The following is a 16491-nucleotide window of genomic DNA, read 5'->3' on the forward strand; positions in this document are numbered from 1 at the left end:
TAACTTATTTATAAAAGAGATAATCACTCCATCTTGGGGTAGGATAAAATTATTTATTTATTTATTTGCTTTATGGGTCACACCCGGCGATGCACAGGAATTACACCTGGTTCATGCACTCAGGAATTACTCTCGGCAGTGCTCGGGGGACCATATGGGATGCTGGGAATTGAACCTAGGTCAGCTGCGTGCAAGGCAAACGCCCTACCCGATAAAATTATTTTTGATGGCTGGAGTGATAGCACAGCAGGTAGGGCTTTTGCCTTGCATGTGACCAACCCAGGTTTGATTCCTCCGCCCCTCTTGGAGAGCCCAACAAGCTACCAAGAGTATCCCGCCTGAACGGCAGAGCCTGTTAAGCTCCCTGTGGCATATTCGATACGCCAAAAACAGTAACAACAAGTCTCACAATGGAGACATTACTGGTGCCTGCTCGAGCAAATTGATGAACAATGGGAGGATAGTGCTACAATGCAGACAGGAGAGGGATAGATAGAATCAAAATTTAGGAAGAAGGAACGATGAAGACAATTGAGAACAGAATTCATTGCTGTGTGATTTTGTGTCTGTGTATTTTTCAGGTTTATTATTCTGAAATCTATTAAGGTTGTATACTTTTGGAATTAGAGGCAGATAGTATGAACTTCAGATAATGATACAATTGTTCAATTAGTGTAATATGAATGGAAGGATTTTCATATGTATACTTGATAGAATCAATGATTATTCTTGCTTGCCATCCTTAAGCATGGGCTTTATTTATTATTTTTAATTTCATGGTTTGTAAGAGATCTGGAATTGGGAAATAATTATTGACAACAAATGTGATATTCAAGGCCTCTCTTTAATTTTTTAATTTTCTCACAGCACTGTTTATGGCTGCATGGTTCTAATCTATTGTATTATGATCAGTTTGTTCTCTTGGCTTTCTCTTTCTGCCAAATAATTGGCAGTAGCGGGTTAGTTATAAAACAGATCATCTGTTATATGGCTTCTTATGGATGTACAAATTGTTAAAATCCATTTTACATAGAAGTCACATTCACAAAAATACGTTATTTTTGGAGGTCCTTGCGAAAGTTCTCTGTATTTTCTCCCAATTTTCAGGTTGTGTTTTCATCTTTCTGAGTCACAAATGGCAGAGAACAGTTCCAAATCTCAATTCATTTCACCACAATCATGACATTTTCCAACTGTCTCATAAATTTGCAACATTTGTTAAAAGGGAGACTAGTAGAGCAAATGTGTCACTAGCGCTGAAGGAAATGGACCTGTGGTAATTAGTGTCTTCAAAGACAGAATTAGCGCTTGAAATTTAACATGATAATGGTGCCAATGAACAGTTATTGAGTGCTGACAGCGTGCCAGCCTCTGTACTGAGCAGTCCAAGTGCATTATCATTTTGGTCCCAAACTTATGATATTATTATTAGTCCCAATTTACAGAGAATATAAAAAACAAGCCTCCAAAAGGTCTGAACAATTTGATTACAATCTAATAGGAAGTGATGAGGTCAGGCTCAAAAACCGGAATTGTACTATACTTAATAACATCTCTAGCTTGAAGTTGGGAAAAACTGAGGCATAGAGAAGGTTAAATTATTCAGTGAAACTCAACCAACTAAGAAAATGAAAGACTGATGCTTAAGCACAAGATCTTCTAATTTCAGGAGCGATAGCACAGCGGTAGGTCGTTTGCCTTGAGCTGCCAGCCTGGCCAAGCCAGGTTTGATTCCTCCGCCCCTCTCCGAGAGTCCAGCAAGCTACCGAGAGTATCTTGCCTGCACGGCAGAGGCTGGCAAGCTACCCGTGATGTATTCGATATGCCAAACACAGTAACAAGTCTCACAATGGAAACGTTACTGGGCCCGCTCGAGCAAATCGATGAACAATGGGAGGATAGTGCTACAGCTATATTGATATTTTTTTATACTGAAATTGTACCAATTTTAAATTATAAGCTTACTAGTTATGTCTTCTTTTGTTCTGACATGAATGGGCCAAATTTGGGGCTGTAAAAGCGTATGACATTATTGGCAAGAGTGAGAGCAGTTCCTAAGAAAGTGACTAAGAACCAGACTGAGTAGCAGAGAATATGGAGTAGCATTTTATTCTGTTTTATTATTTTAGGGCCATTGCATCAGTGCAAGAGGGTTTCAGGAATAAGGGATTTGCCCTTGCTGAATTTCACAGTAAGAACATTTGCATTCATTTCCAGAAATCAGAAACAGTATGTCAGCCAGAGTCCTTGAACTTCTGCTCAGTATGTTCCAGGGGAAATTCATTTGGATAATTCCCCATTTGTATCATTTATCTTGCACATTAATTTTTATTTTTCCCATGTCTTATTTTACAAAATTACCAGGTTAAGGCTCCGGCTAGAAACATTTTTTCCCTTAATATTTTAAAGAGTTCTAGAGTCAGTCTTCAATTCTTAAAGTTGATGGAAACTCAAAGATGAGAAAATTAATTATTTTTTATTTCTTTTCTAGTGGGTTGCAATATTGAGGGGGACTGCTTCACACAGTACAGTGTGTATCTTCTTCACTCACCACCATCAAAGGTCCAGCATCATTAACTATCAGATTCTCCTTTCCACCCACTCCTCCCCTCCCTCACGTACCCTCCTTCCCTCTGATAACCACCATACTTTTCTCAGTCAGAGTTATTTTCGTTATGTTTTGAAAGTCAGTAGGTCTTGATTATTCATTTGCCATATATGAGTGAACTCATCTGATAAGCTTTTTTCCTTTCTGACCTATCACTTAGTACTTTTATCTCATATTCCATCTATGTTGATGTAGAAGGCAATATTATTTATCGTTGTTGATCAGCATTCCATTGCGTGTGTGTACAACTCTTCATCCATTCATCTATTTAACTTTGGGTTGAGTCCATGTTTGCCTTTTGTTCGTAATGCTGTGATCATCTAGGGGTGCATATATATATATATCCTTTCAAATTCATGTTTCATATTCTTTGGATAAATAAATACCTGTATTTTATTCAAAGAATTTAGTAATGAACAATATTGTCATCTTTAGGATAACTAGAATCTTCGTATTCTTTTAATAAATTCTCGTATTTTTTAAAATTTGTATTCTTTTAATACATTTTAAAACAAAAATCTGTCACTGAATTTTCTTAACAGGTGTTGAGATGGCAGTGATAAATTATTATATTTCATGGGGCTCTATAATTTGTAAATGGTAGTGAATTTTGAATATTACGTATTGACATTACAGAAAAAAATTATGATCTTGAGGATGCATTAAATAAATTTAATAGATCTTTAACTTTATATATAGGAGAAAGGTAAGATAAAGCAACAAAATCTGTTCACTGTGTTTAAGAATCATTTAATTATATTTTATTCCATTTGGAGGCTGGGAAAAATTAGCGCGAAAGGAATTCTATAACTGTCAGAAAATAGTGTTCAAATCTGAGTAGAATTTGCAGTTTTCTCAAAGCTATTTGTGCTTCACTGGAGGTGAGGCAGTTCATATCAAATAACATTATGCTTGCATTTTGCATCAATAGAATATTCAGATCATTTGACCAGGTCACTCTTCCTTCTCCAATTGGGGAATAAACAATATATGCCAATGGTTGTATTTTTCTGAATATAACTTTGAGTTCATCTTAATGATAATAATGGTGGTTTAGGTCTATTCCATTTTTTTACTTTGAATATGTTTAATAATATGTACACATTACTTCAATTCACATAATTTGACTTAAATCATTATTCAGAAATAGTATTGTTTATATCCCATGTGGACTCTTGAGTATTCTTTTCCTTTGTGGGGTGCATCCGCCCATGCAGTTCACATGGGTCCCCCAGTGCTGCTCCCAGGACACTTGGTCCAGCTATGCAGAACTGAGCCCGATGGTTCAACATTCAGCCTCAACAATGGCTGCTGGGGTCCATTGTTGCTAATGTTTCCCAGGGCCGCACCCAGAGACCCTGGAGGTGACATGTGGTGCTGGAGCTTGACTCCAGAGGTTTAAACTACCCTCTGCCAGCCATGAATGTTCTCCTAATAACCCAGTAAGGCTTTAATCTATATTTGAGAATATCATTTCATGAGTACTTTTACTGCGGTGTCACATTGTCAGAATAGAACTGTTAAATAATAAACTGCCATCAGGTACTGGCTGGTGTTCCTTTACCCAAGAAAAAGGAATTTATGAATGATGCATTACAGTGCTACACACATTTACATTCAAAGACCAGTTGTTAACATTTTAAGTTAGTGCTGGTTAATCTTAGGAATCTCTCTGAATAATGAAGCCATTCATTGTGTTCAAGGATTTGCCTTTTTTCAATGATATGCTTTTCTTCTATTTGAAAGAGTATTTAATTGCATTGCTCATCCACTTTTAATATTTAATAACGATTTTATTAGCTGTATAGAATGTGAAGGGCAAGATTTGCAATATCTAGTGCTGGTCATCAATTTTTTCTTATCATGAGTTAATGAATATTATAATTATTAGGAGAGACAGAAATATAAATTAGCTTAGTAGTTGGATGTGACTGCCTGCTTTATTGGTTTAACTTGGGCAAAGCCCAGAGTAATGATAAGGAAAAAGAAACATCTATCTGGAGATACTTTGGAAGCCCTGGCACAAGGCTTCTGCAGCCTGCTTGTTCTATTTCATTTTAAATAATGAACACAGAAGCTTCGAATGAAGTTGTAAACACTGCCAATCGCGATTTCCATAGCAATTAAAAGGGGATCTTGACAACTTCCAGAACTTAGTCTTGGCAGGTAGCTGTGTTCGCTTTAGTCTCTTTTAATGCATTTGGACAACTTTTCATTATCTTTTCTTAAACATGTTTGCTGTTATTTGCCTTCAGCTGAGAGAACACATGAGGCGTTTGAGTGGTAAAACTTGGCATAGCCATGGACATCAGAGCGCTTTTCCTTAAGTTGCACCTAATGTAACTTAATGTTCTCAAAGTGCTTTCCAGCACCCTGTATTAGGCCTGAGGGATGGAGGTCTGGGGAAAGTTGTTTGGTGGCAACATGCCTGTAAATAAATCTCCATGGAAAGATAGCTCGGATCTCGGGGCAAAACTAACTTCCCTTTTAGTGGTCAGATTTGGAGGTGTGCATTAAATGATTCCTAAAATATGTGCATGTCATTTGTTCGAAACTTGGAGCCAGAGATTATGAGTTTAATCTGTCTTTTTCGTTTTTAACCCCCTCCAGCAACTGCTTCGAGAACGACAGCAGATGGCCAGCCGTCCCTTTGCTTCTGTTGATGTCGCACTGGAAGTAGGAGCTGAACAAACAGACTTTCTGCGAGGGCCACTAGAGGTAGGAACCGTGGTGCTGAAAGGGGACCACGGTGATTTGCCCATTTATTTTGCTTCTTTAATCTGCACCTGCTTGTGAAGCCAGATAGAGCCTGATTATCAAGAGTTGACAAGATGCAGCTACATATGTTATGCCATTTTCAAGGCACTGTCGTCTTAATAGTATGACATGAGCTGTGACAAAAGCCACTGGAGAATCTATTAGCTTAGGTAAGAGTGACAGAAAGGCTCACCTGGTAGCCTTTTCCTGACAGATAGCTGCTGAAGGAATTTAAGGTAGAGATGTGGTGAAAGAAACAAGCGCCTATATTTAGTCCGTGGAGTACCTAATGTCCCTTAGTTAATGATCCACATCTATCTTTATTAACAATGTTGACTATAAAAGGGGTGTGTGTGTGTGTGTGTGTGTGTGTGTGTGTGTGTGTGTGTGTGTGTGTGGAGATGTGTTGCATTTTAATTAGGTAGTTTCATTTTTGAATGTTGAGACACATAGACTATAGTGACTATTTTTATTTGTGGTTAATGGCTGTGTTACACAGTTCTTTTTATTGCAAATGTGGAAACCGAATGGTAAAACAGAAATCATAATGTGCAGTGCAATGTGGTATTAAAATCTTGATATAATGCATGAAATGGTTTTTGAAAGTAAAAATCCCAAGGAGGAAAAAGCCCCAGATTGTGATAATGACTGTCACAGCTCTTTGAGGGATAGTGACTTAATTGGATGCTGCTTGTGGTTTTTATTTGTGTTTCGCATGTTGAAAGATTAAGGAATATTGTAAAGGTAAAGATGAAATATTGTATCTTTTTCTTTTAAAACATGCCCTTGTTGATGAATTTGACGTGTTATTTTTGGTTTTTGATTCTTTTTTAAGGAAATCAAGGGATAGAAAAGGACACTCCACCTAAAACCTAGGTACAAATAGAATTGATTCTTTAAGGATACTTTTGCTTATTCTAGAGAAAATAAACTAAATTATGCAGCATGGGTGCTATAGAAAGGGCCAATTTTGTTAATTATTTTACTTCTTTTTAAACAAATTGGTTTACAATAGCAAAAGATTTGGGGAGTACAGCTTCACACCTCGATAAGTGTATGTGCCTCACTGAACCAATAGGTCCAGAGGACCACTTTTCCTTTTTTTCCTTTTAATATTTTAGAAAACTATACTTTTTTATTATTAGTGAATCACCATGAGGTACAATTACAGACTTACAAACTTCTGTGCTTGTATTTCAGTCATACAATGGTCGAGGACCCATTCCTCTACCAGTGCCCATTTTCCACCACCAATGGTCCCAGCATCCCTCTAACCATCCCCACCCCATACCGCCCCCCCCACTCTGCCTCTGTGGCAGGCATTCCCTTTTGCTCTCTCTCTCCTTTTGGGTGTTATGGTTTGCAATAGAGGTATTAAGTGGCCATCATGTTTGGTCTATAGCAAAGGACCACTTTTCAGACGATTGTTCCCTTTGAATTTTTTTTAATGCATTTATCTCCTTGATTTTTGACTTCTCTGCACTACAAGTTGCCATGGAAGCTTAGACCTTTGGACATGTATTTGTAAATCTTGCATTACTTGGTATCAAAGAAATGGACTAAGTAGATGGGTATTAAAAGTAAGAATTCTAATTTCATTTTTGTCCCTTCATTTCAAACTGTAGAGTAAAAACTTTACCAAATAGAAAATCTGGGATACTTGAGCCTAACTTCTTTTTTAAAGGATTTAAAAATATTACTATTTGGCCAAATAATCAATTACTGGAAAACTCAGAAATCTCAGAAGCAAATGTAATCAAGGTCCTTCTGTGTCAAAGTGGAATGTCAGTCGCTCTTTGATAGTGCTTATAGATATGTTTGATATGCTTATAAATTATATATGTTTATATATAAATATGTATTTCTAAGTTTTCACTAGAAAAATATACATATGTATTAATATGTATATTTTATATACATATGTATTCATATGTATATTCATAATCATTTTATTTGTTGTATGTTTTTGAAACTTTATTATCTCCCTTTATTGTGACATCTTTTTTTTTCTTTTTTTCTGCTTTTTGAGTCACACCCAGCAATGCATAGGGGTTGTTCCTGGCTCTGCACTCAGGAATTACTCCTGGCAATGCTCAGGGGACTATATGGGATGCTGGGAATCGTACCCGAATTGGCCACATGCAAGGCAAACACCCTACCCGCTGTGCTATCACTCCAACCCCATGTGATATCTTTCTTAAATGTGATTTCATTGAGCTAAATAATTTCTACCTCAGTCTTCTGTTTCTTTCCATTTGTTCATAACCCTTTTAATTTTTCTAATTTTCTTTTGTTTTGCCCCTAAATGTTAGAGAATAGACTGTTAGTGTTTCATTTTTTTCCCCCGTCTCTCTGTGAGTCTGCTCCTACATCTCTGCATTGACCATGATGATTCTTTTACTGAGCCTTTTCAGCTACTCCACGGTGGATGGGGCGCTGCTGTTGTTATTGTTTCTAGCTTTGTTTCTTTCAGGTTCTTTCCCCAAGATTTCTTAGAGAAATTGATTTTCCTCTGCTAACTGAATATTACATATTCTGTGTTTTTGATGCTTACCCCTTATCAAGATTTATGGTGTTGGTTATTGTTCCCTATCATTGTCTAAAGCTTATGAATACATTTTCCTGCTCTGCCCATCTCAAACAAAATGAATACTTCAGCATACACTCAACTCCTGCTGTTTCTCCCACCCTAGGTTCATAGTGCCTGGATTTTTGATCCGGATATTATGGATGTTCTTTGTTCCTTACTGTGACATATTTAAATAACAATGGACTCTCTTTCCTCTTCTTTGCTTTTTATATCTACTTGCTTGCTCATGCATTTCTCTCGGTTTTCACTAGAATCAATCCTCCAGGGGATGATTTGCAAAATGTGGCATATTCTCTGAGTCCTTAAATCCCTCCCAAATAAATTTATTTTATCCAAGCATGTAAATAACAGTTTAATTAGATGTAGAATTCACCTCCCAAGTTCTCATCGAAACTTTTAAGATAACCCTCCATTATCTCAGTGCTGATGTCATATAGGTTCTTTGTTCTCTGTAAATGTGCTTTTGTCTTTCTATTTATAATCATTCAGAATTTTCTCTCAGGAAATTTTATCTCTAGGAGTTTCAGTTATTTAGCCCCACATTTATAATACTGCTTGATTCATATAGTAAACCCATCTCATATGTGCCTTTTGCCTGGGCTGAAGTATATATGGGGTGGGTTTACTGTGCTTCTCCTTCTGTACAATAGGTAAAGAACACAGCTTGTGGTAAGCACCAGGCAGCCTATTATTCTGTTTGGGACTTTATGTATAAAGTGTTTGGGACTTATAAATCTGTGAGCCTATAGCTGCATAATTCTGCCTAATCTTTGGTTGCTGTTTGTTTAAAAATTTTATACTCTGAAATTCTTGTTATATACTTTTGTTATATACTTTTGATTTTTATAATATACTTTTTATTGGTGGATGTTGGGGAACTAGGGATGGTGATGATGCAATTGGAACTATACACAGTGGTACTCAGGGCTTACGCCTAGCTCTGTGGTCATGACTCATTCCTGGCAGTACTCAAGAGATCATCTGCTGTGCAAGGGATCAAACCACTGTTAGCCATGTTCAAGATAAGTGCCTTAACCACTGTACTCTCTCTTCGGCCCTCATCTCCATTTAACTTTTTTTGTAATTGTTTCCCTTTTTAAAAAACAACTCTTCCTAAAGCCTTTCAGACTATTATATTGTTATTTCAATATAGCACAGTAGGTAAAACATTTACCTTGCACACAGCCGACCTGGGTTCAATTCCTCCACCCCTCTCAGAGAGCCCAGCAAGCTACCGAGAGTATCTCGCCCACACGGCAAAGCCTGGCAAGCTACATGTGACATATTCGATATGCCAAACACAGTAACAACAAGTCTCAAAATGGAGACATTACTGGGCCCACTCTAGCAAATTGATGAACAATAGAAGAACAGTGACAGAATAGTGATAGTGACAGAATTTTAAAAACATTTATTAACAGAGTTGTTTATGATTTGGCTTCAGGCATACAATGCCCTGACACCAATCCCATCATCAGTGTGACTGACCTTCTGTCAGTCTTCCAGGTTCTCTCCCACTTCCCAGCCTGCATACTTAGCAGGCACGTTTTTTTTTAATTATTCATTTTTTTAATTTTATTGAATCATTGTGAGATAGTTACAAGCTTTTTTGTTTGGGTTACAATCACACAATGATCAAACACCCATCCCTCCACCAGTGCACATTCCCCACCACCAATATCCCCGGTATACCCCCCTTTCCCACCCTCCCCATACTCTCTCTCTCTACTTTTGGGCATTATGATTTGCAATACAGACCCTGAGAGGTTATCATGTTTGGTCCTTCATCTACTTTCTGCACACATCTCCCATCCCTACTGATTCCTCCAGCCACCTTTTTCTTAGTGATCCCTTCTCTATTCCAGCTGCCTTCTCCCCTTTGCTCATGAGGCAGGCTTCCAGCTATGGAGCAGTCTTCCTGGTCCATGTTATCTACTGTCCTTAGCAGGCACATTTTAAAAAAATCTAGTCAAAATTGTAATTTGGGTCTCCTGCTTGCAGTGTTTTGGGCTCTGTGCATACTTTGTGAGTACTTTGTATGTCTTGGATATTAATCCTTTATTTGATGCATGGAGTGTGAATTTTCTCTCCCATTCAGTTAGGTATGTTTTAGTTGTTATCTGAGTTTCTTTGACAGGCAAAAGAAAGCTTTTTAATTTGATGCAATTCCATTTGTTTCATTCTATTTCTGTGGTTTATGCCAGTAGAATCATATCCTTGAAAACACCTTTGAAGTCCAAATCTTGGAACACTTTCCTCAATATGTTTTATGGATTCTGGTCTGCTCTCAAGGTCTCTGATTCATTTGGAATTTTGTGTAAGGTGTGAGATATGGATTAAGCTTCATTTTTTTTTACATATGATTATCCAGTTTTCTCAATATCATTTGTTGAAGTGGCTACTTTTGCTCAATTTCTTGTATCAAACATTTTTATTGAATATTAGTTGATCATATATCTGGGAATTTGTCTTTGGGTACTCGATTCCATTCCATGGGTAAGTCAGTCAATCCTTATTCCAATACTATGCTAAATTGTGCTTTGTTTTTCCTCTTAGGGTTTTTTTTTGGGGGGGGGGGTGTTTTGGGTTTTGGTCATAACTAGTAAAAGCTCAGTGGTTACTCCTAGCTCTGCACTCAGGAATTACTCCTGCTGGTGCTTGGAGAGCCATATGGAATGCCGAAGATTGAAACAGGCTGGCTCCATACAAGTGTGTGCCTTTCCTGCTATACTGTCTCTCCAGCCCTGCTATTTTGATTACTGTATCTTTTTACTATAGTCAGGTTAGGTAATGATATGCCTCCCATCTTTTTTATTTCTCGGCAAAGACTGGCAAGCTACCCATGACATATTCGTTATGCCAAACACAGTAACAAGTCTCACAATGGAGACGTTACTGGGCCTGTTCAAGCAAATCGATGAACAATGGGAGGACAGTGACAGTGACAGTACAGCTCTGACAATTTGGGGTGTTTTTTATTTCCATATAAAATTTATTACTGATCATTCTAGGTACTTGAAGAATGTCATAGGAATTTGAAAAGAGATTGCATTGTATTTATATAAGTTAGGCAGGATGATCATTTTGACAATTGATCCAGTTCATAAATGTGGAATATTTTTCCATTTTTATGGTCTCTTTCTTTCTCTTTAATAAGTGAATTATATTTTTCATGGTGTTGGTCTCTGACATATTTTATTCATTTGATTCCTAGGTACTTGGCACTCTTTCGAGTGGAATGGGACTCTTTGGTTTTTGTTTTAAGTAGGTCTTCTGTTTATCTACTCATTTGTCTGTTTTGGAGGGCCACATCCAGAAGTGCACAGGGCTTACTCCTAGCTCTGAACTTAGTAATCACTACTGACAGGACTCAGGAGAGCATATGTAGTGTTGGGGATTTCACCCAGATCTACAGTTTAGAAGACAAAAACCCTCCCTGCTATACTGTCACTCTGGTCCTGTATTGGACTCTGATCTGGTTTATTATTTTTCTATAGAAATGCATCCAATTTTTGTGTGTTGACTTTGTAGCTAGCGACTTTATGGTGTTGGTTGTTTCTAGGCACTTTTTAATAGACTCTGTAGAGTTCTAAGTATATTATTGTGTCATCTGAAAATATTGAAAATTTGGCTTCTCCTTTCCCAGTTTGGATTCCTTTGATCTAGTTTTCTTGCTGGATTGCTATTGTTATAACTTCTAATACTAAATTGAATAAAAGTAGAATCTTTAGACATCTTTGCCTTGTGCCTGATATCAGAGGGAATGCTTTGAGTTTTTCACCATCCAGAGTGATCCGATAGGGCCATAGTAGCTGTCAAATACTGTCTTGAGGAAGACTCCTACCAATGCTTCTCTGTTGGTAATATTTTTTTCTTTTTGGGTCACAACTGGCAATGCACAGGGGTTACTCCTGGCATATGCACTCAGGAATTACCCTTGGCGGTGCTCAGCGGACCATATAAGATGCTGGGAATCGAACCCGGGGTGGCCACGTGCATGGCAAATGCCCTACCCGCTGTGCTATCACTGTAGTCCACTGTTGGTAATTTTTAAAGGGTATCTTTTTTTCTGCTCTTCAGTCATTTGTTGACTTCAGTAATTGCATATTTTAATACTTGCTGTTAATACTTGCTGCTGGTTTTACTTCATAAACATTTGTACTTGCTTCATATTTGTAATATCTCCTCATCTTTATGCAGCCATTTATTAAAGCATATATTATTTTATGTCGTCCATTGCATTTGACCTTTGTGGATGTATAATTTCATTTTTTCTGCTTCTTTAATGATTATATTCAGCATTATCTCTTCTTATTTTCTCTGTACACATACCTTGTTTAAGTTCCTAATATTCACTCCGAGGGTTCAGACCTTGGCTCTAGGCTGTACTCTTAACAGATAAGTTCCTGGTTGGAATTGGAGAATTGCCCATGGTATGTAATCAGGGCTTAGTCACTGTTTTTCATTTGCCCACCATGAGTTTTCTGGTGCCTCTCTCTTAAACATTGTTCTTATCAGCCTGGTTCTGTGTCCTTGCAGGGACAGCAGCTGAATTCTGAGCAGTCATCTGTTCTCCTTCCTGGATGGCCAAGAAATTCCTCACCAGACTTGAATTTCGAGCTCTTTTACATCAGTTAGCAGATATGGGCCAACAACCGCTCAGGTTCTGCTGCTGTCCTGCCCATAGCAAGCAAGTTTTCATCTAAGACCTCTTGCATTAGTGCATTTGACTGTACTTCTCTTTCTTATTGCTCTCTCTAAGAGACCTGACCACCATCTTTCTGTTTCTTTGAGACTCTGTGTGAGTTTCTGGGTATAGCCTGAGTCATCAACCTTTCTATTGCTTACGTTATCTCTGTGTTTGAACTCAAGAAAAGGAGCAAGTGACTAATTTTTGTTTGTTGTTTGGCGGCTGGCTGCAGGACTGTATATTCAAGTAATTTCTGCTCCATAGGGCAATTATGCTAATAGTGGTGTTTTTCTTATTTTTATGAATATTTTTACTCTGCTGTATAAGCAGTAGTGTATGCTCCTATTACTTTTTGTACCGCTTGCTTTAGTGAATCATCAAAGGCAAATATTTACCTGCATTACTCTCTTTTAATCTGAGAATCAAGGTCTACATTATTGTAATATTGTTGGATTTTTTGGAAATAAGCTTCCTTAAATTGTAATTTATGACATATCATTCACTTCATTTAAATAGAAAATGTGATGGTTTTTTCATATGTACAGAGTTGTGTAACCAAAATCAACTTGACGATGTTTTTATCATTCCCCAGGGGAACTCAGGCCCTCCTCCCCATCTTCCCCTCAGCTCTTCCCCCATCCATTTTCTTGACCCAAGGCGAACTAATCTACTTTTTGTCTTTATGGATTTTGGTAGTTTATAATTTGATTCCATTTGATATAAATGAAATTGTATAAATGAAACTGTGGTCTTTGGAATTAATTTCTTTCCTCTAGTATAATATTTTCAAAGTTCACTCGGTCACTTATTTTCCAAGTCATATTTGATTGTATGTATATGACACATTTTGTTGGTATATTCACAGATGAATGATATCTGGTTGTTTCTGCTCTCTGGATATTTTGTAAAATGCAACTGTAAACAGATGCATAAGTTTCTATATGGGAACTTTATTTCATTTTCCACTAGTATAGCTAAAAAAAATAAAACAACTCGGTAAGATGGGGGTTCTTCCTTATCAAAGGCTTTCTTCCTATTGAATGGTCTGGGAACACTTGTTTCAAGTACATTCGCTATAAATGTGAGGATTTATTATAGGCCTTCAGTTCTGTTCCATTTCATTGAGAGGCCTGTCACATAACAGGACCAAATTATCCAGATTAGTCTTGCATTTAGGAAGATCTACAATTGGGAAAAAAGGAGTTCTTTCTCAAGCTTCATTTTTTTTCTTTTAAAAGATCATTTGGTTCTCCTGGATCCCTTGACATGTATCAGTTTCTGAAAACAGGCCTGTGAATATATAAAGCACTGGTAGAAACTTACATGAGAAAATAACAACAAACCCATCAAAATATGGGGGGAACAGATGAACAGAAACTTTCTCAAAGAAGAAATGCAGATGGTCAAAATATTATAAAGAACTGTTTTGAAGTCTTTGGGCCAGACCTGGAGGTGCTCAGGGGACCATATATGTTAAGGGGTTCAACCAGATTGGCAGTGTGCAAGATAGGCACCTTAATCCCTGTACTCTGCAATTTTCCTCAAGAAAAAGCAAATCATAATAATTAAATATCATCCCACCACAGTGAAACTAGAACACATCACAAATAATAGAAACAACTAGTGTTGGTGTGAATATAGGGGGGAAGGGACCCTCATTAACTGATAGTGGGAATGTCATCTGATCCAACCTTTTTGGAAAACAATATATACACTCCTCAAAAAATAGAGAAATGAGAGTTTCTGTATGTCCCATCAATTCCGTTTCTGGGCATCACCCCCAAGTACCCAACTCTGTTTAGAAACAACATCTGCACTCTTGTGTTCTAAGCAGCAGTATTCACAATAGCTGAAATCTAGAAATAACCCAAGAGTTCTGGAATAGAGAACTAGCTATTCCACAGCAGCTGTCATGTAGCCTCATTGATCCAGATTCACGACTAATCTCAGGAGAGATGCAAGCAGATAAAATTGTCGTGTATACAGATCTTCCAGCTGAAAACTCTGGGGCACCCTTGGGAGGTGGCGGACCAAGTCACTGCCCTGCTGAAACCCTCACAGCTGCCCCCATGCCAATGGCCCAACTTCACTGCTTCACTCCTAATTTCTGCAGATAGCAAATCAATAAAATTTTCAGGTATACTGATTTACAGGTTGAAAACTCTGGGGTCTTCTTGGAGTGGGGGCGGGCACCCCCAAACCCAAATTTCATGGCCACTACCATGTAAACCCATCAGCCCGTTCTACAGATCCTGAAGTTTGTGGAACATGCAGCAGCATACGCAGTTAAACAACACCTCCAAATTCAATAATAGGTAAAGCCCAATAGGATCACACCAAATTAGATGGGAAAGTAATGCAGAAGCCAAATAAGCGCGATAACAACAACAGTAAAAACAATAAAACGAAGGTACAACTAGCAGTCAACAGCTCAGTAAACCTTGTGGTCATTAGTCATTCTCTCTCTCTCTCTCTCTCTCTCTCTCTCACACACACACACACACACACACAACTGGATAAAGAAACTATGTTACATATCACTGTCACTGTCCTCCGTTGTTCATCGATTTGCTGGAGCTGGCCCAGTAACATTGTGAGACTTGTTGTTACTGTGTTTGTCATATTGAATATATTGAATACGTCATGGGTAGCTTTCCAGGCTTTGCCATGCAGGCGGATACTCTCTGTAGCTTGCCAGGCTCTCCGAGACAGGCAGAGGAATCGAACTCAGGTTGGCCGGGTCCACCGCACATGCAAGGCAAACACCCTACCTGCTGTGCTGTCGCTCCAGCCCATGTTGCATATATGCAATGGAATGCTACTTGGCTTCAGAAAAGATGAAATCAAGCAATTTGCCGCTATATGGATAGACCTAGAGAGTATCATGCTGAATAAAGTTAGTCAGAGGAGAGGGCACAGACACAAAATGATCTCTGATACATGAAAAATACAAAGAAATGCTGTAAAGAATAATAAATGTCAAAAGGCAACAGAAATGAAAAGCCAGTGTTCAATAGGAATCTTACAATGGCAGGTGAAAATTGGTAAAGGGTGACATTGGGGATATGATGGAGGTCATTGTGATGTAGGCAGGTAGATAGGAAAAGGCCCTTTGCAATGAAACAAAGTTTCATGGAAGAAAAATTCTAGGAACGACCCACCTTGTGGATGCAGAAAACAAAGACCTGATAAGACCATCCGCAGACCCTGAGGATATAGGCCTCCTTTCCATGAAGTTCCTCTTTTTGGACCTCCCTAGTAACCTCCTTAGCAACGGACTTTTACCTGGGAAGAAGCCTCACATGGGGGCAGGCTGGAGAAACCCTATAAAGACCACCTTGAACAAAGGAAGGGTGCACATATGCTGCCCAAGCCCATGTGCTGCTTGCGCCCACATGGCCGAGCACGTGTGGTGCCCGAGCAAGTGTGTCGCCCGCATCTCCCCTCTTGAGATGTGTACTTTCATGCTTTTGTGTATAATGCTAGGATGTGTGTAGGGGTTCTCTCCACCCTTGGAGAAGCCCATGTTCTCCCTTGAGTACGTTACTCTCTCTCACTCGCTCTCCCTCCATACCTAAAAATCCTCCAAATAAAATCCATTTACTTCACTGCCTGTCTACTCCTGAAATTCCTTTCAGTGAGGCGAGACAAGAACCCAGTAACCCTGGGTCCCAGGTGGCAGAGGCGGGTGGGGAGAAAGTGGCTGTCTTTATCCTCCCCACTTCACATAAGTCACCCGTGGGGTCCACCGACATCAATTGGATACTCTGGTGGAGGGTGTGGTGCGGGAATGTTTAGTGCCCAAAACCCTATCATTAATGTGTTGGGATCGGGAGTTCCCTAGCC

General features: G+C 38.5%; 1 protein-coding gene and 1 pseudogene across 1 annotated transcript in view; one reads left to right on the forward strand and one right to left on the reverse strand.

Annotated features, from left to right (window-relative positions):
- The window catches only part of ATRNL1 (attractin like 1), a 788116-nt gene that overhangs the window by 513427 nt on the left and 258198 nt on the right, over positions 1-16491 (forward strand). Inside the window, exon 27 of the mRNA XM_056120591.1 lies at positions 5219-5326. Within this exon, the coding sequence (XP_055976566.1) occupies positions 5219-5326 (108 nt within the window). The remainder of the gene's footprint in view (positions 1-5218; positions 5327-16491) is intronic.
- Positions 8485-8641, reverse strand: LOC130029966 (uncharacterized; annotated as a pseudogene).

Source organism: Sorex fumeus, unplaced genomic scaffold (assembly GCF_029834395.1).
Source record: "Sorex fumeus unplaced genomic scaffold, SorFum_2.1 ptg000043l, whole genome shotgun sequence".
NCBI classification, from domain to species: domain Eukaryota; kingdom Metazoa; phylum Chordata; class Mammalia; order Eulipotyphla; family Soricidae; genus Sorex; species Sorex fumeus.